Source organism: Ranitomeya imitator, chromosome 2, assembly GCF_032444005.1.
Source record: "Ranitomeya imitator isolate aRanImi1 chromosome 2, aRanImi1.pri, whole genome shotgun sequence".
In the NCBI taxonomy this organism is placed as follows: Eukaryota; Metazoa; Chordata; class Amphibia; order Anura; family Dendrobatidae; genus Ranitomeya; species Ranitomeya imitator.
Genome location: NC_091283.1, coordinates 641,978,740 through 642,005,395, shown reverse-complemented (window position 1 = coordinate 642,005,395; position 26,656 = coordinate 641,978,740). Strand labels below are relative to the sequence as shown.

The 26,656-nt window shown below is 46.1% G+C and overlaps 1 protein-coding gene across 1 annotated transcript in view; it reads right to left on the bottom strand.

The window, feature by feature from the left end:
- Positions 1-26,656, bottom strand: part of LOC138666771 (zinc finger protein 585A-like) — a 128,926-nt gene that overhangs the window by 20,423 nt on the left and 81,847 nt on the right. Inside the window, exons 9-12 of the mRNA XM_069754944.1 lie at positions 1,909-1,987; positions 1,605-1,784; positions 1,400-1,523; positions 1,222-1,319 (exon numbers count right to left, since the gene is read on the bottom strand). Coding sequence (XP_069611045.1) covers positions 1,222-1,319; positions 1,400-1,523; positions 1,605-1,784; positions 1,909-1,987 — 481 coding nt within the window. The remainder of the gene's footprint in view (positions 1-1,221; positions 1,320-1,399; positions 1,524-1,604; positions 1,785-1,908; positions 1,988-26,656) is intronic.

Here is a 26,656-nt window from a genome sequence, read left to right as displayed (position 1 = left end):
TCTGGCTCCACTTCATCTCCTCTTCCTCTCAATGTTGGGGTACCTCAGGGCTCAGTCCTTGGCCCCTTCTATTCTCCCTCTACACGGCCCTAATTGGACAGACCATCAGCAGATTTGGCTTTCAGTACCATCTTCATGCTGATGACACACAACTATACACGTCATCCTCTGACCTTACCCCCCGCTGTATTACAGAACGCCACTGACTGTCTGTCTGCAGTCTCCAACATCATGTCCGCTCTCAATCTGAAACTCAATCTCTCCAAAACTGAATTTCTTCTACTCCCGACATCTACTAACCTCTCTAAATCTGACATTTCCCTCTCTGTGGGTGGCACCATAATAACACCCCGGCAGCAGGCACGCTGTCTGGGTGTTATGTTTGACTCCGATCTCTCCTTCACCTCTCAAATACAATCTCTTGCCCGCTCATGCCGCTTACACCTAAAGAACATCTCTAGAATCCGCCCTTTTCTCACTATAGAAACAACAAAAACCTTCACTGTCGCCTTGATCCACTCCCGCCTGGACTACTGCAATGCTCTATTAACTGGCCTCCCCCTTACTCGACTTTCCCCTCTCCAGTCTATCCTTAATGCAGCAGCCAGGGTTGTCCATCTAGCTAATCGTTACTCAGACGCGTCCGCTCTTTTCCAGTCGTTACACTGGCTTGCCCATTCATTATAGGATCCAATTCAAAGCACTTGTTCTCGCTGCGCTCTGCAAATGACTTTCGACTATCCTCTGCACTTATCTGTACCTCCCACTCCCGACTCCAAGACTTCTCCCGTGCTGCATCAATCCTCTGGAATGCTCTACCCCAAGATATTAGGACCATCCACAATTTGCATAGCTATAGGCGCTCGCTCAAAACACATTTGTTCAGAGCAGCCTACCACGTTCATTAATCAAAGTCAGTGTGTGTGTGTGTGTGTCCCATTCACTATCTCCATCTATCCCACACCCCCTGAAGATGGCTGGACCATCATTGTGAATACACCATTGTAAATACACACCTGTACTTTGTATCTCCCCCACCTCATTGTAGATTGTAAGCTCTCACGAGCAGGGTCGTCTTATTTTGCTTTAATTATTGTATTGTTAACGTTGTTACTTATGACTGTTGTGTTTGAAACTGTTAAACTCTAAAGCGCTGCGGAATATGTTGGCGCAATATAAATAAAGATTATTATTATTCCACGAAACATTCTCTCCCTTTACCTTATAATCTTGAGGAACATTGAAATATTCTTCTGACCAGTCCTGTGGAAGAAGAGGACTGGGACATCTCTCTAGTATTGGCTTCTTATTGGATAGAACTGTAAGAAACACATACAGGAACAAATTCATTCTTTACATACAAAAAATTATAGGCCATGTATATAGTCCTGTCTATTACCTGGTGATGTTAAGTGATGGGGAACCTCCTTCATGATATTCGTGTACAGATCCTTGTGTTCTTCTATATACTCCCACTCCTCCATGGAGAAATAGACAGTGACATCCTGACACCTTATAGAAACCTGACATACAACGATACAATCATCATCCTGATTCTTTCATATTGTTACTGTATAATGTCCCATCATTCCCACCAATGTCACCTCTCCAGTCAGCAGCTCAATAATCTTGTAGGTGAGTTCTAGTATCTTCTGGTGATTGTTTCCTTCATGTATCAGGGGATGAGATGGAGGCCCCATGGTTGGGTTTAGGGTTCTGCCTGTGCCTTCAAACGCTGAGGTCTGACATTGCTCACTACAGGTGTTTTTCACTATTGTGTAATCCTATTTATAAAAGACACATTAATAAATCTCACTATAGTCATTTCCAGAGTCCTCACCTCTCTGGTTCTGTACATCTGGTGTTACCATAGCTAAGAATGGTGTTATGTGTATCAGAATCTCTCACCTCTCCAGTAAGCCAAGTGAGGATCTCTAGGGTGAGGTGTAATATCCTCTCTGTCATATTGTCCCTGTCCCTATCCATTCTTGATTATTCAATTAGGAAAGTTCTCTTACATAGAAGACATCCACTGAGAAAATCCGATATTGTAGGAACCTGAATGGAAAAAAGATTAGACAATGTAAAATCAGGAAGAATCCCATGTAAGAAATTTCAAGGGAATGTTAGCTGCTTCACATGATCCCTACATCCAGTCATGTGCATCATCTTGCCCCTGGTATATCTTTCATATTATTTTTATAAAAGTTTTAAAAAAGAACTACAAAAATATATCATTTTGTAATGAAATACAAAAAAGTTGGTGCATTCAAAAAGAAAAGAAAATAGAAACTTCCTGAATCAATGTAATAGATGTCCAAATATGGATTAATGTTACAGAGGCACAAAATTGTTATTAGGCAAAATAAATATCACTGGCGCTCACCACTAGATACCCACTATGTAAGTAGAAATAAGATGTGAGATCCCCCAGCTGCTGGAATCACCAGAATATGTGCCACTAATGTAAAAAGAACAATAGTCAAATAACAGATACCGCGCTTAGGGGATATAGACAAGGATGCCACTAAACCCACAGGCACAACCAACACGTGTTCCCACTAACCAAATAAATGCAGCAGCACGCTAATCAGTGGTAAGAAAGCAGTGTAGTATAAAACGTCCTTACACGGCTAATAACTGCAAGAATGGTGTAGAAGTGTGCATACGAATGATAGGGCACTTACCCCACCAAGGCTGTGTCAGTGCCTGGATGATGCGACTGCTGCGTTCGGCTGTACAGCTGGAAGCCGGGAGAGCAGAGGCGGAGTGGCGAGGGGTACAGGCGGCTGAGCCTTACCAGAGGAGCCCCGACCGGTGGCGTCCCTGGTTACGGCTGGAAAAAAATGGCCGCCAGCATCTGCTGGCGTGTGCTCAGAAGTGACGTCACAGAGCTGCGGAGCAGCGTAAGGGACAAAAAAGGCTACCAACGCGCTTCGAAGTGATGTGCCCTTCTTCGTCAGGGTTGAAGCTCTGTGTTAGAGCTTCCCTTATATATGTGCCAACGCTCAGAATGTGTACCTGCCCCTAAAACCACCAAATCTCGCCCCAGCTGTTTTGACCTATATAATCCTATATTGGCATCCCAATGCCATCACGCAGTACCGGACCCTATAATGATATTAGAAACCATAAATCCCAGCTAAATAAGAACTTTGTGAACACATTTAAACTTGGGGCTATAAGTTATCAAGTAAGCAATGTTCACCGATTCTACTGACAATTTCGATGAGTGATGGTACTTCAGATTTTTTACAATAATAAACTACAGTGCCTTGCGAAAGTCATTTGACACATCAAACTTATTGAGAATGTCACAACAGAATCAGTGGTGTGCTTGGTTTTAACGTAGCTTTATTCTTCCATGAGTTATTTACAAGTTTATGACCACATATAAAAGTGCTGCCCATTGTGTTGTATTGTCAATGCAACCCTCTTCTCCCACTCTTGACACACTGATAGCAACACTACAGAAGAAATGCTAGCACAGGCCACAATTTGACTGAAAACTGACCCCTTTTACGGACTATTCTCCTTGACGCAGCTCAGAAATTCTGCTTTGACATTGTCCTTCCCCTTGATGTGAAGGGCAGACAATGTCTAGATGTTCACCTCTGCTGTTCAGATCCACCCTCAAATCTGCATCAAGGTCTTGAAGCAGGTAACTCCCTGATATTCACATAAGCCACCGTGAGCTGGTTGTCCGAAATTACCCTTACATGGTAGCCCTGCAAACATGGTAAAAACCTTCTGTAGTGCTCTCTCCACTGCCAGAAGTTCCCAAACATTTGAGGACTCCTTTCTTTTGCCCAGTGACCAATTCCCCTGGATGTCTAGATGGGCCCCCCACCCTATGGGACTGGTATCTGTGGTGACCACCCTGGAGATGTTGAGAGCCCAAGGGATGTCTTCCCAGGCTGCGTCCAACCTTGTCCGCCACAGAAAGGAGTGTATCACCTGCAGAGGTAGCACCAGAAAGCCTTCTAGTTTACCCCGTAAGGCTCTCTCACTCTCTAGAATGTACCACTGTAACTCTCTTGTCTTGAATGAACCTTTGCCCACTTCACTGCTGGGATACAGGAGGTGAGAGAACCTAGCCGGGATATTGCTCGTCTGAGGGTCATCACTGGCTTCTGTAGTGCCATGGACACCAGACCAATTATCTTTTCTCGCTGCCAAGCAACACTCTTGATGGTCAGTATTCAGGATGAGCCCTAAGAAAGTCTGCTTTCTTTGCTGGTCCAATATTGATTTTTCCAGATTCAAAAGCCATCCGAACCCTTTTAAAACGTATTACATATTGCCATTACTTGACATTGACAGGGATTATATGAATTTCTCACTATGAGGAAATCGTCTAGATAGGGGACAATTACACTGTTCTCTTCCCTGAGGTGCGTGGTGACCTCTGATACCAATTTTGTGAACACCCGAGGTGCCACTGCTAGGCCAAAGGGTAGGGCATTGTACTGGAAGTGTGGTGTCACCCCCTCTATTGTTACTGCTACCCTGAGAAATGTTTAGAAGTCGGTTTGCATTGGCACGTAATAATAATAATTACGGTAATAATAATAATTCTCATGTTGGTTATCACCCTTTAAGAATCGTGCATTTTTTTTTTCATCAGGAACAGGGGTGAATAAAAACCTTTCCCCCACTGCTCTAGAGGAACCTCTAGCAGAACGTTTTTGTTCAACAGACTCACGATCTCCGACTTGAACGCCTGTTGTTCTCGTGGAGATGCATGTGGGCCGGTTATCACATATTTATCTGGGGGATGCATTAGAAATTCCATCCTTAGGCCTGATTTTACTATGCTGAGGACCCAAGAGATGGAGGAATTTTTTTCCCCAGGCTGGAAGGAAGGGAGAGAACCTCCCACCAACCTGGGAAAGGGAGTCATTCGGGGGTGAGTCTTCTGCTCTCCTGGGAGGGACCACCGAACAGGAATCCTCTAAACCAGGGGTGAGCAATGAATTTTCCTGAGGGGGCCACATGACACATCGTGACTGTTGTGGAGGGCCGAATCAATAGGCTGAAATGAATTAAGCTCAATATTAATATCAATATAGAATTATTAGTATAATATTTATAATTAATATTAATTATTCAATATTGAGCAGAATTAAGTATGCCGATATTACCCTATATACCATTTGAACCCGAATACAGCCTCTTCTATATATCGTATGAGGCCCACACAGACTCCCCATGTTTACCATATGAGGCCCACACAGCCTCCCCATGTTCAGTATGAGGCCCAAACAGCCTCCCCATGTCCAGCATATGAGGCCCACAAAGCCTCCCCATGTCCAGCATATGAGGCCCACACAGCCTCCCCATGTCCAGAATATGAGGCCCACACAGCCTCTCCATGTCCAGCATATGAGGCCCATACAGCCTCCCCATGTCCAGCATGAGGCCCACACAGTCTCCTCATGTCCAGCATATAAGGCCCACACAGCCTCCCCATTCCCCATGTCCAGCATATGAGGTGTCTCTGATGCGCTGACTCTCCACGGTACACAGCTGACGCAGTGAAATGACGTCATCGTATCAGCTATTTCACATGCTGATTGGTGGAGGAAGTGGCCTGAGGCCCCTCCTCCACCAATGCAGCCAGCGTGGGTATATTTTTCGGACTATAAGACACACCGGACCATAAGACGCACCTAGGTTTTAGAGGAGTAAATTAGGAGAAAAAAAATTGAAGCAAAAAATGTTGTAAATTATGTACTTAATATCCTCTATCCTGGTATATATGGTCCTTTCATCCCCATCCTGATACACATGGCCCCCTCATCCCTACCCTGGTATGCATGTCCCCCTCATCCCTATCTTGGTATGCATGCCCCCTCATCCCTACCCTGGTATGCATGGCTCCCTCATCCCTATCCTGGTAGGAATGGTCCCTCTCATCCCTATCCTGGCAGGAATAATCACCCTCATCACTATCCTAGTATGCATGGGCCATCCCTATCCTGGTATGCAGGGCCCCATATTTTCCTACTATGCATGGCCCCATCCCCATCCTGGTATGCAGGGCCCCCATCTCGTCCTAGCATGCAGGGCCCATCCCTATCCTGGTATGCAGGGCCCCATATTTTCCTACTATGCATGGCCCCATCCCCATCCTGGTATGCAGGGCCCCCATCTCGTCCTAGCATGCAGGGCCCATCTCTATCCTGGTATGTAGGGCCGCCAACTCGTCCTAGTATGCAGGGCCCCCACCCTTATCCTGCTATGCATGGCCCCCATCAGAAAACATTAAAAAAAATTACACTTACCTTCACAGTGCTCCTTCGCATCCTGCTCAGTTGTCAGCAGCTACTTTATGCTTGTAAGCAGCGCATAGCAGGGACATCATGCGCTGCTCACAAGCAGAGCACAGCTACAGGAATACTCACTGCTCCTCACGCTGGGACTGTGCGCGCAGAAAGTAGTAAGTATTCATTGCTCTTCAGTAGCACGCACAGTGTCAGCCACCAACTTCCTACTGCTGCCGGCGGTCACGTGTGCTGCTACTTACGAGAAATGGATACTCACTGTTCTCTGCGCTCACAGTCCTGGCGTGGGGAGCGGTGAGTATTCTGGCAGCTGTAAACACGTAAACTCTAGTGTGTGTGCTTAACACAGAGCCCAGGATAAATGTGTGCTGAGCCTTAAGGTACCTTCACACATAACGATATTGTTAACGATATCGTTGCTATTTGTGACGTAGCAACGATATCGTTAATGAAATCGTTATGTGTGACAGCGACCAACGATCAGGCCCCTGCTGGGAGATCGTTGGTCGCTGAATAAAGTCCAGAACTTTATTTCGTCGCTGGACTCCTGCTGACATCGCTGGATCGGCGTGTGTGACACCGATCCAGCGATGTCTTCACTGGTAACCAGGGTAAACATCGGGTAACTAAGCGCATGGCCGCGCTTAGTAACCCGATGTTTACCCTGGTTACCATGCTAAAAGTAAAAAAAAAAAAACACTACATACTTACCTACCGCTGTCTGTCCTCCAGCGCTGCGCTCTGCTCTCCTCCTGTACTGGCTGTGAGCCGGAAAGCAGAGCGGTGACGTCACCGCTCTGCTTTCCGGCTCACAGCCAGTACAGGAGGAGTGCAGAGAAGCAGAGCGCAGCGCTGGAGGACAGATGGCTGTAGGTAAGTATCTAGTGTTTGTTTTTTTTTTTACTTTTAGCATGGTAACCAGGGTAAACATCGGGTTACTAAGCGCGGCCCTGCGCTTAGTTACCCGATGTTTACCCTGGTTACCGGCATCGTTGGTCGCTGGAGAGCGGTCTGTGTGACAGCTCTCCAGCGACCAAACAGCGACGCTGCAGCGATCCGGATCGTTGTCGGTATCGCTGCAGCGTCGCTTAATGTGAAGGGGCCTTTACTGCGATCTTTGGGAGGCAAAATGAAAAAAAATAAATAAATCAACAGCATGTGAAGAATTTGTTTTATTTATTTTTTATGCTGTTCCTCCATGGCAAGGGTCACTGGATCGGAGTGCAGGGGGTCTCCCTCCCTCTGCATGACTGCTGCAATTGCTAGCGATCCCACTATTTCGGGGGTTAAAGTATCGGGTTTCAGCTGTCATAATCAGCTGACACCTAGTGGCGATCGCGCACACAGCCACTGCGTGCAAAATCCCCAGAACATACTCAGTACGTCTAATGTCGGTAAGTACCAGTCGACCATGACCTACTGAGTGCATCTAAGGTCTGAAGGGGGTTAATTTCACCTACTTGAGTAAATTCTTTAATTGGTGAAATAGGGCAATATAATACGGCAAAATGTTTTCTAATATTCATTAACCCCTTCGCGACATGCGCCGTACTAGTACTGCGCTGCCGGCACTGCATTTGTGCCAGCAGCAGTACTAGTACGGCGCACCGATCACCGCGGTCTCGCGCTGAGCGCCGCGGTGATCGGGTGCGGGTGTCAGCTGTATATGACAGCTGACACCCCGCAGCAATGCCCACGATCGGCGGTAGCGGCGATCGCGGGCATTTAACCCCTCTGATGCCGCTGTCAGTAGTGACAGCGGCATAGAGGGGGATCGCGCAGGGACGGGGGCTCCCTGCGCTCTCCCACCGGAGAAACGCGATGAGATCGCGTTGCTCCGGTGACCCGGAAGGAGTCCCCGGATCCAAGATGGCCGCCGGACTCCTTACGGGTCATGAAATGACCTGGCTAGCCGGCGCTTGCTGAGAGCAGGCGCTGGAGAGCCAGCTAAGCTGCCTGTCAGATCGTTGATCTGACAGAGTGCTATGCACACTGTCAGATCAACGATCTGATCTAATACAGTGATGTCCCACCCTGGGACAATGGTAGAAAGTAAAAAAAAAAAAAATAGAATGTATAAAAAATTTTTTAAAAAAATCGCCAAATAAAGAAAAAAAAAATTTCCCAGTAAATCCATTTATTTATGTAAATTAAAAAAAACAATAAAAGTACACATATTTGGTATCGCCGCGTCCGTAACGACCCGCTCTATAAAACTATCCCACTAGTTAACCCCTTCAGTGAACACCGCAAAAAAAAAAAAAAAAAAACAAGGCAAAAAAACATTGCTTTATTATCATACAGGCGAACAAAAAGTGGAATAACACGCGATCAAAACGACGGATATAAATAACCATGGTACCGCTGAAAACGTCATCTTGTCCCGCAAAAAAAAAAGCCGCCATACAGCATCATCAGCAGAAAAATAAAAAAGTTATAGCTCTCAGAATAAAGCGATACAAAAACAATTATTTTTTTTATATAAAATAGTTTTTATTGTGTAAAAGCGCCAAAACATAAAAAAATGATATAAATGAGGTATCGCTGTAATCGTACTGACCTGAAGAATAAAACTGCTTTATCAATTTTACCACACGTGGAACGGTATAAACGCCCCCCCTAAAAGAATTTCAGGAATTGCTGGTTTTTGTTCATTCCGCCTCATAAAAATCGGAATAAAAAGCGATCAAAAAATGTCATCTGCCCGAAAATCTTACCAATAAAAACGTCAACTCGTCCCGCAAAAAACAAGATCTCACATGACTCTGTGGGCCAAAATATGGATAAATTATAGCTCTCAAAATGTGGTGATGCAAAAACTATTTTTTGCAATAAAAAGCGTCTTTTAGTGTGTGACGGCTGCCAACCCTAAAAATCCGCCAAAAAACCCACTATAAAAGTAAATCAAACCCCCCTTCATCACCCCCTTAGTTAGGGAAAAATAATAAAATGTAAAAAAAATGTATTTATTTCCATTTTCCCATTAGGGTTAGGGCTAGGGTTAGGGCTAGGGTTGGGGTTAGGGCTAGGGTTAGGGTTACCATTGGGATTAGGGTTAGGGGTGTTGTTGGATTAGGGTTTCAGTTAGAATTGGGGGGTTTCCACTGTTTAGGCACATCAGGGGCTCTCCAAACGCGACATGGCGTCCGATCTCAATTCCAGCCAATTCTGCTTTGAAAAACTAAAACACTGCTCCTTCCCTTCCGAGTTCTCCTGTGCGCCCAAACAGTGGTTCCCCCCAACATATGGGGTATCAGCGTTCTCAGGACAAGTTGGACAACAACTTTTGGGGTCTAATTTGTCCTGTTACCCTTGGGAAAATAAAAACGTGGGAGCTAAAATATCATTTTCGTGGAAAAAAAAAAATTTTTTATTTTCACGGCTCTGCGTTATAAACTGTAGTGAAACACTTGTTGGTTCAAAGCTCTCACAACACATCTAGATAAGTTCCTTGGGGGGTCTAGTTTCCAATATGGGGTCACTTGTGGGGGGTTTCTACTGTTTAGGTACATCAGAGGCTCTGCAAATGCAACATGACACCTGCAGACCAATCCATCTAAGTCTGCATTTCAAACGGCGCTCCTTCCCTTCCGAGCTCTGCCATGCACTCAAACGGTGGTTCCCCCCAACATATGGGGTATCAGCATACTCAGGACAAATTGGACAATAACTTTTGTGGTCCAATTTCTCCTGTTACCCTTGGCGAAAAAAAAATTGCGGGCTAAAACATCATTTTGTGGAAAGAAAAAATGATTTTTTAATTTTCACACCGCTACATTCTAAACTTTAGTGAAACAATTGGGGGTTAAAAGTGCTCACCACACATCTAGATAAGTTCCTTAGGGGGTCTTCTTTCCAAAATGGGGTCACTTGTGGGGGGTTTCCACTGTTAAGGCACGTCAGGGGCTCTCCAAATGCGACATGGGTTCCGATCTCAATTCCAGCCAATTTTGCATTGAAAAGTCAAATGGCGCTCCTTCCCTTCCGAGCTCTGCCATGCGCTCAAACAGTGGTTTATCCCCATATATGAAGTATCGGCGTACTCAGGACAAATTGCACAACAACTTTTGGGGTCCAATTTATCCTGTTACCCTTGGGGAAAAAAAATTGGGGGAAAAAAGATAATTTTTTGTGAAAATTAATAAGAATTTTTTTTTACGGCTCTATATTATAAACTTCTGTGAAGCACGTGGAGGTTTAAAGTGCTCACCACACATCTAGATTAGTTCCTTAGAGGGTCTACTTTCCAAAATGGTGTCACTTGTGGGGGTTTCCACTGTTTAGGCACATCAGGGGCTCTCCAATCGTGACATGGGCTCCAATCTCAATTCCAGCAAATCTTGCAGTGGAAAGTCAAATGGCGCTCCTTCCCTTCCGAGCTCTGCCATGTGCCCAAACAGTGGTTTACCCCCACATATGGGGTATCGGCGTACTCAGGACAAATTGTACAACGACTTTTGTGGTCCAAGTTCTCCTGTTACCCTTGGTAAAATGAAACAAATTGGACCTGAAGTAAAAATTTTGTGAAAAAAAAATTAAATGTTAAATTTTTTTTTAACATTCAAAAAATTCCTGTGAAGCACCTGAAGGGTTAATAAACTTTTTGAATGTGGTTTTGAGTACCTTGAGGGGTGCAGTTTTTAGAATGGTGTCACTTTTGGGCATTTTCTGTCATATAGACCCCTCAAAGTCACTTCAAGTGTGAGGTGGTCCGTAAAAAAAATGGTTGTGCAAATTTTGTTGCAAAAATGAGAAATCGCTGGTCAACTTTTAACCCTTATAACTCCCTAACAAAAAAAAATTATGTTTCCAAAATTGTGCTGATGTAAAGCAGACATGTGGGAGATGTTGTTTATTAACTATATTGTGTGATATAACTCTCTAATTTAAGGGCATAAAAACTAAAAGTTTCAAAATTGCTAATATTTCATAATTTCTGACACATTTTTGTTTTTTTCACAAATAAATGCAAGTCATATCGAAGAAGTTTTACCACTTTCATGAAGTACAATATGTCACGAGAAAACAATGTCAGAATCACCAAGATCCGTTGAAGCGTTTCAGAGTTATGACCTCATAAAGTGACAGTGGTCAGAATTGTAAAATTGGCCCTGTCACTTAGGTGAAAACAGGCTTTGGGGTGAAGGGGTTAATTACCCCATCTGTACCTGGTGATCGATTATTTTTAACACGTTCGATAATCCTAGATACTTCTATTGCATTGAAAGATTAATTTAGGTTATTTGCGAGTTCCTGGGATAGTGTACGTAATGTGATATGATTCAAAAGAATTAGTAGTCTATAGAAGGCTGTGACCTGGATGCGACAGTGGGTCATTAGCTCAGAGCATGGTGTATCAAGCTTGTACGTCATTGCAGCACTGACAATTTATAAAGTACAGTAATTCTCGTGCATAAAAAAGTGTCTCTTAGTGTGTAATAGCAGCCAAACAGAAAAACTATAGAAATCTGGTATTGCTGTAATTGCACCGACCCGAACAATAAGGTAATCTAATCACTATGCCGCTAACAGGTTTCGATCTACAGTGTTCCAAATTATTGTGCAAATTGGATTTAAGTGTCATAAAGATTTAATTTTTTTGCTTTTCAAATAAACTCATGGATGGGATTGTGTCTCAGGGCTCAAGGGATCACTGAAATCAATCTTAAACACATGTGATAATGAGCTTTCCAGGTGATTGTAATTAAAGGAAAACTACTTAAAATGATGTTCCCAATTATTAAGCAGGCCACAGGTTTCAAGCAATATGGGGAAAAAAAGGATCTCTCTGCTGCTGAAAAGCGTTAAAGAGTGCAATGCCTTGGACAAAGTATGAAAACATTAGATATTTCACAAAAACTTAAGAGTGATCATCATACTGTGAAGAGATTTGTGACTGAAACAGGGCACAGATGGAGTTCATGCAGATAAAGGCATAATGAGGAAGGTTTCTGCCAGACAAATTCATTGGATTAAAGCCCCCGTCACACACAGCGAGATCGCTAGCGAGATCGCTGCTGAGTCACAAGTTTTGTGACGCAACAGCGATCTCAATAGCGATCTCGTTATGTGTGACACGTAGCAGCGATCAGGCCCCTGCTGTGAGATCGCTGGTCGTGTCGGAATGGCCTGGACCATTTTTTGATCGTTGAGGTCCCGCTGGGTAGCACACATCGCTGTGTTTGACACCTTACCAACGACCTCGCTCACAGGACGTCCCATTGAATCATCATGAAATAGCATCGTTCTACAGGTCGCTACAGTTCACCGCATCGCTGCTGCGTCGTTGGGGAGATCGCACTGTGTGACATCTCACCAGCGACCACATAGCGACGCTTGAGCGATCCCTGACAGGTCGTATCGTTGTCGGAATCGCTCAAGCGTCGCTATGTGTGACAGGGCCTTAAGAGAGCAGCTGCCAAATACCATTACCATTAGCAAACAGTTATTTGAAGCTGCTGGTGCCTCTGGAGTCCCTCAAACCTCAAGGTGTAGGATCCTTCAAAGGCTTGCTGTGGTGCATAAACCTACTATTCAGCCACCCCTAAACAGTGTTCACAAGCATAAATGGTTGCAGTGGGCCCAGACATACATGATGAGTGTCAAGCAACTCTGGATGGTCCAGATGGATGGAGTAGTGGATGGTTGGTGGATGTGGAGGAGTCATGTTTTGGGCCGGAATCATGGGGAAACAGCTGGTAGGGCCCTTTAAGGTTCCTGAAGGTGTGAAATGACCTCTGCAAAGTATATAGAGTTTCTGTCTGACAACTTTCTTCCATGGTATAAAAAGCAGAAACGTGCCTTCAGGAGCAAAATCATCTTCATGCACAACAATGCACCATCTCATGCTGCAAATAATACCTCTGAGTCATTGGCTGCTATGGGCATAAAAGGAGATAAACTCATGGTGTGGCCACCATCTTCACCTGACCTCAACCCTATAGAGAACCTTTGGAGTATTATCAAGCAAAAGATCTATGAAAGTGGGAGGCAGCTCTGGGAGGCTATTCTGACTTCATGCAAAGAAATACAAGCAGAAACTCTCCAAAAACTCACAAGTTCAATGGATGCAAGAATTGTGAAGGTGATATCAAAGAAGGCTCCTATGTTAACATGTAACTTGGCCTGTTAGGAGGTTTTGGAGTTAAATAGCTTTTTTGTTCAGTGAATGTGACCTCCTAATGCTGCAAATTCCACAAATGAGCATTTTCAGTCCTTTAAAACATGTCAAATGTATAGAAATTCTACTGTGCCTAATAATTTGGAACAGTGCATTTTGAGTTTCTATTAATTTTGGAGATTATACTGTTATCATTGGGAGGTTTCTTCAATAAAATTCGATGTATAATCTAACGGGTGATGACTTTTATTAGACTGACTGTGATTTGCACCGACCATTTAGGAAAATCCAAGAAAAATATCATTTGCATAATAATTTGGAACATAGTGTATGTCTTACCATAAGCATGAGGCTGAGAGAACAACAAAGAGAAAGCCTTCTCGACGATACCAAATTGTGCATTAGGATTCAGGTAACTTCTAGGTTTCGAATTAATATTAGGAGGCACTAGTAAAAAAGAGATAGAAAGGGACACCAGCTGCAAGCAGAATGACACACCACACAAGTTTTCAGAAATTAAATATAGTTAAAAATAAATGTTTGCGCTATGATTATCCTTCTCAAAATGGTCAGTATAAAACTCTCAATTAGGCTGTTATCTTATCACATCCAATTAGTAAAGTCAAAATAAAAACTATAGTCCTAACACAATCAGGGACAATAGAGAGTTACCTCATTCTGATAGCTGTAAACACAGCTCTGAGGTAAACCTCTGAATGAAGCGTTGTTTACTGTGCCACACGAAATTCCAGTTGGTAGTGGTGAAGACTTAATGACAGGGTTCTTCCGGAGAGCTGTCCTGGCCGGTGACAGAAGCTCCAAGCACTCCCAGCTCCAACGGTGTGCTAGCAAGGGTAGCTTGCGGTGAGGACCTGTGGCGTGTGTGGGGCCGGCAGGACCTACGTGACTTCAGCAGTCACGTGATGGCATATGGGGCGCGTTGCGAACCAATTCCTTCCTGTCATTAAGTCTAACCCATTACCAACTGGAATTTCGTGTGGCACAGTAAACAACGGTAAGACGCCTCGATCAGACGCCTCTCAATCAGCCAAACCAGATCTCCAGTTTGTACTGACGAGGGGCAGTACCCCAAAACACAGTGTCTGCAAATTGAGATTCTGGTTTGGCTATTATCCTAAGTCATGTGACAAGGCACGTTAAAGAGTCGACATTGACTTGTAGGATTGCTACTCCCAATAGGTGGCACTAGAGTTCTAGTCCTCTTCCTCTCTGAAGAGACAATTTGCCTATTTCCCAGAGGAGCCTTGCGGCTTTAAGTCTCCTCATCTTGACATGCTTAACATGTCACTCTCCGCAAGGAGGAACGATACTTCTTGGATCCCGGTCAGATGCCTCTCACACAGCCAAACCAGATCTCCATTTTGTACTGACGAGGGGCAGTCCCCTTAAACTCAGTGTCTGCAAATTGAAATTCTGGTTTGGTTTTCATCCTAAGTCATGTGACAAGGCTCGTTAAAGGGTCGACAATGACTTGTAGGATTGCTACTTCCAATAGGTGGCACTAGAGTTCTAGTCCTCTTCCTCTTTGAAGAGACAATTTGCATCCTAAGCTCATACAAACTCTAGAGAGGAATATCCACTGTACTCTCAAAGTCGATATACTCAAGATACTTTATTGATTGGTATACATCAAAGAGCCATGAACCAGTTGAAACAGATTAGCGTCAAAATAAAGAAGACTCGTCCTGGCTCTTTATCACAAGATCGCAGCATATGTTAGCAGGGTCCATCCGTCTGGGGAATAGTAGAGGGTAACGCAGGCACATCCCGTGGCGTTGCAATCTCGTACTGACTCTACGCAGACTCACTTAGGCTCAGCTAACTTGGTTTTGTTTATTTATATATCCAGGTACCCTCTATATATTTTCTCCACGTTCTCATATTAAACATCTTTATGATCATTTGGAAGATATTTATCGAGAGGTTGTGATCATAATTCTCCTGAGCAGTATTCAGGATAATTAATACACCTTGTTTCTATTTTTGCACATTCTTCTTCACAATAAGCATTTATCAGATCAATTCCGCTTGGGTTATAGTCTCCTTTAGGGAATTGTATTGTGATTTTATTCACAACCTTGTGACTTTACAACTAGATTATTGTGGATCCTTTAGGCAAGCACATTGGAGGAGGATTACTGGTCCTTACACGGACCTTCTAGGGGTCATTTTTAGTCTTTGTTGATTTTTCAATTGTTTTTATGATTATGCCGTTTGTTCGTTCATTAAAGTGCCCCTGTCAGCAGGATTGTGCACAGTAACCTACAGACAGTGTCAGGTCGGCGCCGTTATACTGATTACAATGATACCTTGGTTGATGAAATCTGTCTTGTGGTTGTTGTTTAATCTCTATTTTCAGTTTTCCGTTAATGATCTGCCCGTGCCCCAGGGTGGCCTCTGGGGGGTCTTCATGTGGTGCTCTGATTAGGGAATTCATCTGTATGGTTTATGACAGATCACTGATCTCTCATTGCTCTGCCCTCTAATTTTTATACTGTATATCTTATTTAAAGTTGGTACAACAGTTACATTACATAGAACTGGGCATCCCTCAAAAATCAATGAAATGAAAAAAAATAAATTAGTCTGGTCTGCTAAGATGTCTACACCAACAGTAAAGGAGCTGCAGAAGTTTCTGGTAGTTACCGGTCATGCACTGCATAATTCATATGTCTGGTAGCAGGGTAGGGTGGCAATACGGAAGCCTGTTCTTATACATCACAAAATCAAATCCTGGATACGTTTTGCCAAAAATTACATCAAGTCTGCCAAAAGCCTGTGGGAAAACATGTTATTGTCTGATGAGACCAGGATTGAACTATTTTTCCATAATTTCAGAATTGTGCAACACCAAATGACCAACATACCCACAATGAACCATGGTGGAGGCTGCATTATAGTTTTGGGCTGTATTTTAGCTGCTGGAAACACATGGTGGAGGCCGCAGAAGAATTTTAGCATGATGACGACCTTAATTCAAATCAACAAAAGAATGGCTTCTCCAGAAGATCAACGTTTTTTTTGGAATGGACCAACCAGAGCGCAGACCTGCATTCAATTGAAAATCTGTGGACGACCAGAAGAGGGCGCTGTACATGGGAGATACCCTGATAATCTTACAGATTTGGAGCCACTGCAAGAATTGTGGGTAAAGATTGCTAACTCTTGATGCGCCATGCTGATAGACTCCTACCCAAAAGACTAAATGCTGTCATTAATTCTAAGGGTACTTCAACCAAGTTAGTTTAAGGGTGTGCAGATTTATGCAACCACATTGGTTTAGTTCTTTTTCTTTTTCCATCTTAAAGAGTTCAGCTTAGTTTTCAATGAATTTGTACAGATTACAGGAGGCATTAAAAGTGGGAAAAGTCCTGAGGATTCTTCTTGGCATGATTATGTTACACAGTCCTGGCATTTTATCAGAGGTGCACAGACTTTCTATATCCACTGTGTATATTTATCACACAAGACATTCATTCCACCATCAAACACAAAGAAGCCAATCTAAAGTATGTGAATCTTACCTAGAAACTGCACCCACGATTTAGTGTGAGAGAAGAGGCGCTGCAGGGCTGGGGCCGATACACAGGGAGACAGCTGGGGTCTGGCTACATCACTGTGTGCTCACAGGACCTGCCATGGGGTCACAGTCATGTGATCAGTCACATGGATGGGAGGAGTGAAGGGATCACATGATCACGTGGCTCTGGATGCAGCATCTGGTGCCGGAAGTCATAATGCTGAGCAGAGCTGCGGGTGTATGATGTGTACAGAGCAGAGCTGCGGGTGTATGATGTGTACAGAGCAGAGCTGCGGGTGTATGATGTGTACTGAGCAGTGCTGCGGGTGTATGATGTGTACAGAGCAGAGCTGCGGGTGTATGATGTGTACTGAGCAGTGCTGCGGGTGTATGATGTGTACTGAGCAGAGCTGCGGGTGTATGATGTGTACAGAGCAGAGCTGCGGGTGTATGATGTGTACAGAGCAGAGCTGCGGGTGTATGATGTGTACAGAGCAGAGCTGCGGGTGTATGATGTGTACTGAGCAGAGCTGAGGGTGTATGATGTGTACAGAGCAGAGCTGCGAGCGTATGATGTGTACTGAGCAGAGCTGCGGGTGTATGATGTGTACGGAGCAGTGCTGCGGGTGTATGATGTGTACTGAGCAGTGCTGCGGGCGTATGATGTGTACTGAGCAGAGCTGCGGGCGTATGATGTGTACAGAGCAGAGCTGCGGGTGTATGATGTGTATAGAGCAGAGCTGCGGGTGTATGATGTGTACTGAGCAGAGCTGCGGGTGTATGATGTGTACAGAGCAGAGCTGCGGGTGTATGATGTGTATAGAGCAGAGCTGCGGGCGTATGATGTGTACTGAGCAGAGCTGCGGGTGTATGATGTGTACAGAGCAGAGCTGCGGGTGTATGATGTGTACAGAGCAGTGCTGCGGGTGTATGATGTGTACTGAGCAGAGCTGCGGGTGTATGATGTGTACTGAGCAGAGCTGCGGGTGTATGATGTGTACTGAGCAGAGCTGCGGGTGTATGATGTGTACTGAGCAGAGCTGCGGGTGTATGATGTGTATAGAGCAGAGCTGCGGGCGTATGATGTGTACTGAGCAGAGCTGCGGGTGTATGATGTGTATAGAGCAGAGCTGCGGGTGTATGATGTGTACTGAGCAGAGCTGCGGGTGTATGATGTGTACAGAGCAGAGCTGCGGGTGTATGATGTGTACTGAGCAGAGCTGCGGGCGTATGATGTGTACTGAGCAGTGCTGCGGGTGTATGATGTGTACAGAGCAGAGCTGCGGGTGTATGATGTGTACAGAGCAGAGCTGCGGGTGTATGATGTGTACAGAGCAGAGCTGCGGGTGTATGATGTGTACTGAGCAGAGCTGCGGGTGTATGATGTGTACTGAGCAGTGCTGCGGGTGTATGATGTGTACAGAGCAGAGCTGCGGGTGTATGATGTGTACAGAGCAGAGCTGCGGGTGTATGATGTGTACTGAGCAGAGCTGCGGGTGTATGATGTGTACTGAGCAGAGCTGCGGGTGTATGATGTGTACTGAGCAGAGCTGCGGGTGTATGATGTGTATAGAGCAGAGCTGCGGGCGTATGATGTGTACTGAGCAGAGCTGCGGGTGTATGATGTGTATAGAGCAGAGCTGCGGGTGTATGATGTGTACTGAGCAGAGCTGCGGGTGTATGATGTGTACAGAGCAGAGCTGCGGGTGTATGATGTGTACTGAGCAGAGCTGCGGGCGTATGATGTGTACTGAGCAGTGCTGCGGGTGTATGATGTGTACAGAGCAGAGCTGCGGGTGTATGATGTGTACAGAGCAGAGCTGCGGGTGTATGATGTGTACAGAGCAGAGCTGCGGGTGTATGATGTGTACAGAGCAGAGCTGCGGGTGTATGATGTGTACTGAGCAGAGCTGCGGGCGTATGATGTGTACTGAGCAGTGCTGCGGGTGTATGATGTGTACAGAGCAGAGCTGCGGGTGTATGATGTGTACAGAGCAGTGCTGCGGGTGTATGATGTGTACTGAGCAGAGCTGCGGGTGTATGATGTGTACAGAGCAGAGCTGCGGGTGTATGATGTGTACAGAGCAGTGCTGCGGGTGTATGATGTGTACAGAGCAGAGCTGCGGGTGTATGATGTGTACAGAGCAGAGCTGCGGGTGTATGATGTGTACAGAGCAGAGCTGCGGGTGTATGATGTGTACAGAGCAGAGCTGAGGGTGTATGATGTGTACAGAGCAGAGCTGCGGGTGTATGATGTGTACTGAGCAGAGCTGCGGGTGTATGATGTGTACAGAGCAGAGCTGCGGGTGTATGATGTGTACAGAGCAGAGCTGAGGGTGTATGATGTGTACAGAGCAGAGCTGCGGGTGTATGATGTGTACTGAGCAGAGCTGCGGGTGTATGATGTGTACAGAGCAGAGCTGCGGGTGTATGATGTGTACTGAGCAGAGCTGCGGGTGTATGATGTGTACAGAGCAGAGCTGCGGGTGTATGATGTGTACGGAGCAGAGCTGCGGGCGTATGATGTGTACGGAGCAGTGCTGCGGGTGTATGATGTGTATAGAGCAGAGCTGCGGGTGTATGATGTGTACAGAGCAGAGCTGCGGGTGTATGATGTGTATAGAGCAGAGCTGCGGGTGTATGATGTGTACAGAGCAGAGCTGCGGGTGTATGATGTGTATAGAGCAGAGCTGCGGGCGTATGATGTGTACAGAGCAGAGCTGCGGGTGTATGATGTGTATAGAGCAGAGCTGCGGGCGTATGATGTGTACAGAGCAGAGCTGCGGGCGTATGATGTGTACAGAGCAGAGCTGCGGGTGTGTGATGTGTACTGAGCAGAGCTGCGGGTGTATGATGTGTACAGAGCAGAGCTGCGGGTGTATGATGTGTACAGAGCAGAGCTGCGGGTGTATGATGTGTATAGAGCAGAGCTGCGGGTGTATGATGTGTACAGAGCAGAGCTGCGGGCGTATGATGTGTACTGAGCAGTGCTGCGGGCGTATGATGTGTACTGAGCAGAGCTGCGGGCGTATGATGTGTACTGAGCAGAGCTGCGGGTGTATGATGTGTACTGAGCAGAGCTGCGGGTGTATGATGTGTACAGAGCAGAGCTGCGGGTGTATGATGTGTACTGAGCAGAGCTGCGGGTGTATGATGTGTACAGAGCAGAGCTGCGGGTGTATGATGTGTACTGAGCAGAGCTGCGGGTGTATGATGTGTACAGAGCAGAGCTGCGGGTGTATGATGTGTACAGAGCAGAGCTGCGGGTGTATGATGTGTACAGAGCAGAGCTGCGGGTGTATGATGTGTACAGAGCAGAGCTGCGGGTGTATGATGTGTACTGAGCAGAGCTGCGGGTGTATGATGTGTACAGAGCAGAGCTGCGGGTGTATGATGTGTACTGAGCAGAGCTGCGGGTGTATGATGTGTACAGAGCAGAGCTGCGGGTGTATGATGTGTACAGAGCAGTGCTGCGGGTGTATGATGTGTACTGAGCAGAGCTGCGGGTGTATGATGTGTACAGAGCAGAGCTGCGGGTGTATGATGTGTACAGAGCAGTGCTGCGGGTGTATGATGTGTACTGAGCAGAGCTGCGGGTGTATGATGTGTACTGAGCAGAGCTGCGGGTGTATGATGTGTACTGAGCAGAGCTGCGGGTGTATGATGTGTACTGAGCAGAGCTGCGGGTGTATGATGTGTATAGAGCAGAGCTGCGGGCGTATGATGTGTACTGAGCAGAGCTGCGGGTGTATGATGTGTATAGAGCAGAGCTGCGGGTGTATGATGTGTACTGAGCAGAGCTGCGGGTGTATGATGTGTACAGAGCAGAGCTGCGGGTGTATGATGTGTACTGAGCAGAGCTGCGGGCGTATGATGTGTACTGAGCAGTGCTGCGGGTGTATGATGTGTACAGAGCAGAGCTGCGGGTGTATGATGTGTACAGAGCAGAGCTGCGGGTGTATGATGTGTACAGAGCAGAGCTGCGGGTGTATGATGTGTACTGAGCAGAGCTGCGGGTGTATGATGTGTACTGAGCAGTGCTGCGGGTGTATGATGTGTACAGAGCAGAGCTGCGGGTGTATGATGTGTACAGAGCAGAGCTGCGGGTGTATGATGTGTACTGAGCAGAGCTGCGGGTGTATGATGTGTACTGAGCAGAGCTGCGGGTGTATGATGTGTATAGAGCAGAGCTGCGGGCGTATGATGTGTACTGAGCAGAGCTGCGGGTGTATGATGTGTATAGAGCAGAGCTGCGGGTGTATGATGTGTACTGAGCAGAGCTGCGGGTGTATGATGTGTACAGAGCAGAGCTGCGGGTGTATGATGTGTACTGAGCAGAGCTGCGGGCGTATGATGTGTACTGAGCAGTGCTGCGGGCGTATGATGTGTACAGAGCAGAGCTGCGGGTGTATGATGTGTACAGAGCAGAGCTGCGGGTGTATGATGTGTACAGAGCAGAGCTGCGGGTGTATGATGTGTACAGAGCAGAGCTGCGGGTGTATGATGTGTACTGAGCAGAGCTGCGGGCGTATGATGTGTACTGAGCAGTGCTGCGGGTGTATGATGTGTACAGAGCAGAGCTGCGGGTGTATGATGTGTACAGAGCAGTGCTGCGGGTGTATGATGTGTACTGAGCAGAGCTGCGGGTGTATGATGTGTACAGAGCAGAGCTGCGGGTGTATGATGTGTACAGAGCAGTGCTGCGGGTGTATGATGTGTACAGAGCAGAGCTGCGGGTGTATGATGTGTACAGAGCAGAGCTGCGGGTGTATGATGTGTACAGAGCAGAGCTGCGGGTGTATGATGTGTACAGAGCAGAGCTGAGGGTGTATGATGTGTACAGAGCAGAGCTGCGGGTGTATGATGTGTACTGAGCAGAGCTGCGGGTGTATGATGTGTACAGAGCAGAGCTGCGGGTGTATGATGTGTACAGAGCAGAGCTGAGGGTGTATGATGTGTACAGAGCAGAGCTGCGGGTGTATGATGTGTACTGAGCAGAGCTGCGGGTGTATGATGTGTACAGAGCAGAGCTGCGGGTGTATGATGTGTACAGAGCAGAGCTGCGGGCGTATGATGTGTACGGAGCAGAGCTGCGGGCGTATGATGTGTACGGAGCAGAGCTGCGGGCGTATGATGTGTACGGAGCAGAGCTGCGGGCGTATGATGTGTACGGAGCAGAGCTGCGGGCGTATGATGTGTACGGAGCAGAGCTGCGGGTGTATGATGTGTACGGAGCAGAGCTGCGGGTGTATGATGTGTACTGAGCAGAGCTGCTGGCGTATGATGTGTACAGAGCAGAATTGCGGGTGTATGATGTGTACAGAGCAGAATTGCGGGTGTATGATGTGTACGGAGCAGAGCTGCGGGCATAGGAAAGAGCATAGCTATGGGTGTAGGACTTGTACGGAGCAGAACTGCGGGCGTAGGAAGGAACATAGCTGCGGTTTTAGGACATGGACGTAGCAGAACTGCTGGTGTGCCATGCGGATGGAGCAGAGCTGCGGGTATAGAACACGGAATGAGCAGTGCTGCGGGCGTAGAACGCTTATGGAGCAGAGCTTAGGATGTGCTATGCGGATGGAGCAGAGCTGCTGGTGGACAACACGGACTGGAGAACGCTGCGGGCCTGAAACAATTATGGAGCAGAGCTGCGGGCGTAGAACGCTTATGGAGCAGAGCTGAGGGTGTAGGACGAGAACGGAGCAGAGCTGAGGGTGTAGGACACGGATGGAGCAGAACTGCAGGCATAGGAAGGAGCAGAGCTGCGGGTGTAAGACACGGAGGGAGCAGAGCTGCTGGTGTAGCACGCAGATGGAGCAGAGCTGAGGGTGTAGGACGCGGATGGAGCTGTGTTGCGGGGGTAGGACACTTACACAGCAGAACTGAGGGTGTAGGACATGGAAGGACCAGAGCTGCGGGTGTACGAAACGGAGGGAGCACAGCTGCTGGTGTAGGACGCGGATGGAGCAGAGCTAGGACACGGGTGGAGCAGAACTGCAGGCATAGGAAGGAGCAGAGCTGCGGGTGTAGGGCACGGACAGAGCAGAGATGAGGGTGTAGGACACGGACAGAGCAGAGCCGAAGGTGTAGGATGCGGATGGAGCAGAGCTGAGGGTGTAGGACGCAGATGGAGCAGAGCTAGGACACGGATGGAGCAGAATTGCAGGCATAGGAAGGAGCAGAGCTGCGGGTGTAGGACACGGAGGGAGCAGAGCTGCGGGTGTAGGACACGGAGGGAGCAGAGCTGCGGGTGTAGGGCGCGGACAAAGCACAGGTGAGGGTGTAGGACACGGATGGAGCAGAACTGCAGGCATAGGAAGGAGCAGAGCTGCGGGTGTAGGACATGGAGAGAGCAGAGCTGCTGGTGTAGGACGCGGATGGAGCAGAGCTGAGGGTGTAGGACGCGGATGGAGCAGAGCTGAGGGTGTAGGACGCGGATGGAGCAGAGCTGCCGGCGTACCGCTAGCACTTATTACATTGCTATACATGATGTAATGTAAGCTATATGTTATCTATATCGATCATTCTCGTTACATCATGTTAAACTGAAGAAATAAACCGTCATACATGCTGGAATAAGTGCAATGTGTAGGTGTACATTCACACTGTGGCCAGTAACAGACAAAACCTAGAGTAAAAACATTGAATAGATACCCTGCAGTAAATAAATAGTAATAGTACGTGTAACTAACATAGGATACATAGCTGACACTTATGATCAAAACCAGCCATTACACCACAAAATGGTGTACACCATCAGGATGGTGCTGAACTCTAGTAGTTCACTTCCCTATGTGTCAGCAGGTCTCAACATTAGTGGGGGAGAGCAAGATCCGTACACAACTGCTCCACACCAGCCTATGGAAAACTAAATAGATGGCTGCACAGCCCAACAGGGGGCAGCACCCTATATGTACAAAATAGAAGGCACTAAAGCCAAACTGAAGACTTGGGCCAGCACAACTGTTGGTACAATGTTGGCAGTGGACAGTGGTCATCATATGTAATATGACCTTTACAGTCTACACAAAAACAATGTACAACAATCCAGTCTATGTTCTGACCCCTTTCTATCATACTTGGCAGAACATTTATCAGTAATTTGGGGTAGTTACTCTTCTGTGGGAAGGGACCAGATGGGCAAATCTTCATCAGGCACTTACATAGGTGGTAAAAAGACCCCGGTTCATCAAATCCAACCTTTCTCCACCAATTGTACATTTCATCACTAATTTAACTGTAACCCTCAATGTTATGTGTGTCAAAGAAATCTCCCAGCCCTTTTTCTAAAAGCTGTTAGTGTCTGCCATTACTGCCTCCTGTGGTCCACGGTTAATCCACAGGTAAATCCGCAACGGGGGCACATAGCCTGAAGGTAGAAAGTGGAGGAAACATTCTGCCCTTTTACTACTGGTGAAGGAAGATACCCATTGAGAATGATGTGTAGCAGCAGATGGAGAAGTGAATCTTGATGTTGCAACCAGACCAAGTGCCCAATCGTGGAGTTGTCACCACCTGACTTAACTAAAGTCTTGCATGGCTGCTGAGGGGCCAAACCACTGACCCAGTGGGCCTTGAAAGTCAGGGTACAGTGAACATTTGCAAGAATCAGGAAACAGCCCACGTTCTTCTGCACCTGAGGGCATGCATTGGTTAAATGTTTTTGCAAGAAATAATTTCGGTTGAGAATCTAAAATTTATCGTGAGGCAGAGCACCCAACATTTCCTCAATCACCGTTGAATCCATTATAAAGAACCTTTCACCAAATATTTCATGTTGAACTGGACACATTATGTAATAGGTGCTGCAGAGTAGGATAAAACGTTTGATTTTGCCTCTCCATTGCCGAAATATTAGTGATCAAATTATTTTGCTCCTAAATACTTCATTTTTTTAAAAGTCCAAGTGGGCATTACCAGTGAGATTTCACTGGAGGCGTGTACTTCTTCCCCTGTAAGATGCTCAACAATCATAAGTAGGCAGCAACCCACAGGGGAAAGAATATCACACGCCACAATAGTTTAGAACAGGCACAGTATGAGATGTATTCGCAAACAGGCTGCAATTCAAGACTATCAATTCAAATGAGAATTATTAGCTGGACCAAAAAAACATTAGCATTGACAAATCGAGTGTAGCGCTGCCAACGCTGCTGTACTGCCCCTTCCTCCTGTGAACCACACTCAGGTCTACTGTGCTCCAGCACAAATAATCACTCAGCAGTACGAAGAGCTGACTGTCGTTCTGTCTCACGCAGAGCCTGTACTAAGCTACAGTATGTGTGCCTGCTGCATCCAAGTAAAAAGATTTCCAGTGTGAACAATCACAAAGCACAATATGAATATGCATGCTCTAGATAGCTAACGTCAATAGTCACAGAAATATATATTTCCAACTTAATACCAGATTCTTGATCTCTCCAGTTCTGGCAATTTATTTCCTATTTCTATTAAGAATATTTGTATAATACAAGAAAAAGAACAAAATGGTAAAGTTAAAATAACATATAATGTGAACTTATGGTTATTGTGCGGCCATCAAGCAATGGTTCCTGTAATTTTATGAAGATATGTGCATGTAGACATCGGCCTAAGGCTGGCCTCACACTAGCGTGTTTTACGGACGTAAGAGAGGTGCTGAAAATACGGATTGCATACGGTACAATGCTTCTCTATGCCCCAGCTCCTATCAGCCGTATTTTACTGATCCGTATTATACGGTCTTCTACGGCCGTAGAAAATAGCAGCATGCTGCGTTTGTCACCGTATTGCGCAAAAAATACACCAATGAAAGTCTATGGGGGCCAGAAAAATACGGATTACACACGGACCAGCAGTGTAACTTGCGAGAAATACGCAGCGGTGTTAAAGAGAAAAGCCGGCAATTCAGTGTGTGTACAGTAAAATCACACCGACAGGTTAGACTAGAATAGCTAAAATAAATGTCTACACATAGTATAGGGGTATATATATATGTCAGTGAGACACATATATGTATATATATTGATATTTCATACAGCGCTAGACAGCTTAAAAGCCGGTAGTTCAATTGCCGGCTTTTGCTATCTCCTTCCCAAACCCGACATGATATGAGACATGGTTTACATACAGTACACCATCTCATATCCCCATTTTTTTTGCATATTCCACACTACTGATGTTAGTAGTGTGTATGTGCAAAAATTTGGCGCTCTAGCTATTAATTTAAAGGGTTAAATCGCAGAAAAAAATGGCGTGGGCTCCCGCGCAATTTTCTCCGCCAGAGTAGTAAAGCAAGTGACTGAGGGCAGATATTAATAGCCTGGAGAGGGTCCATGGTTATTGCCCCCCCCCCCCCCCCCTGGCTAAAAACATCAGCCCCCAGCCACCCCAGAAAAGGCACATCTGGAAGGTGCGCCTATTCTGGCACTTGGCCACTCTCTTCCCATTCCCGTGTAGCGGTGGGATATGGGGTAATGAAGGGTTAATGCCACTTTGCTATTGTAAGGTGACATTAAGCCAGATCAATAATGGAGAGGCGTCAATTATGACACCTATCCATTATTAATTCAATAGTATAAAATGGTTAAAAAACACACACATTATTACAAAGTCTTTTAATGAAATAAATACACAGGTTGTTGGAATAGTTTATTATACTGGTAATTCACCTGAAGACCCTCACTCTGTAAAAAAGGTAAAATAAAAAAACAATATCCCATACCTTCT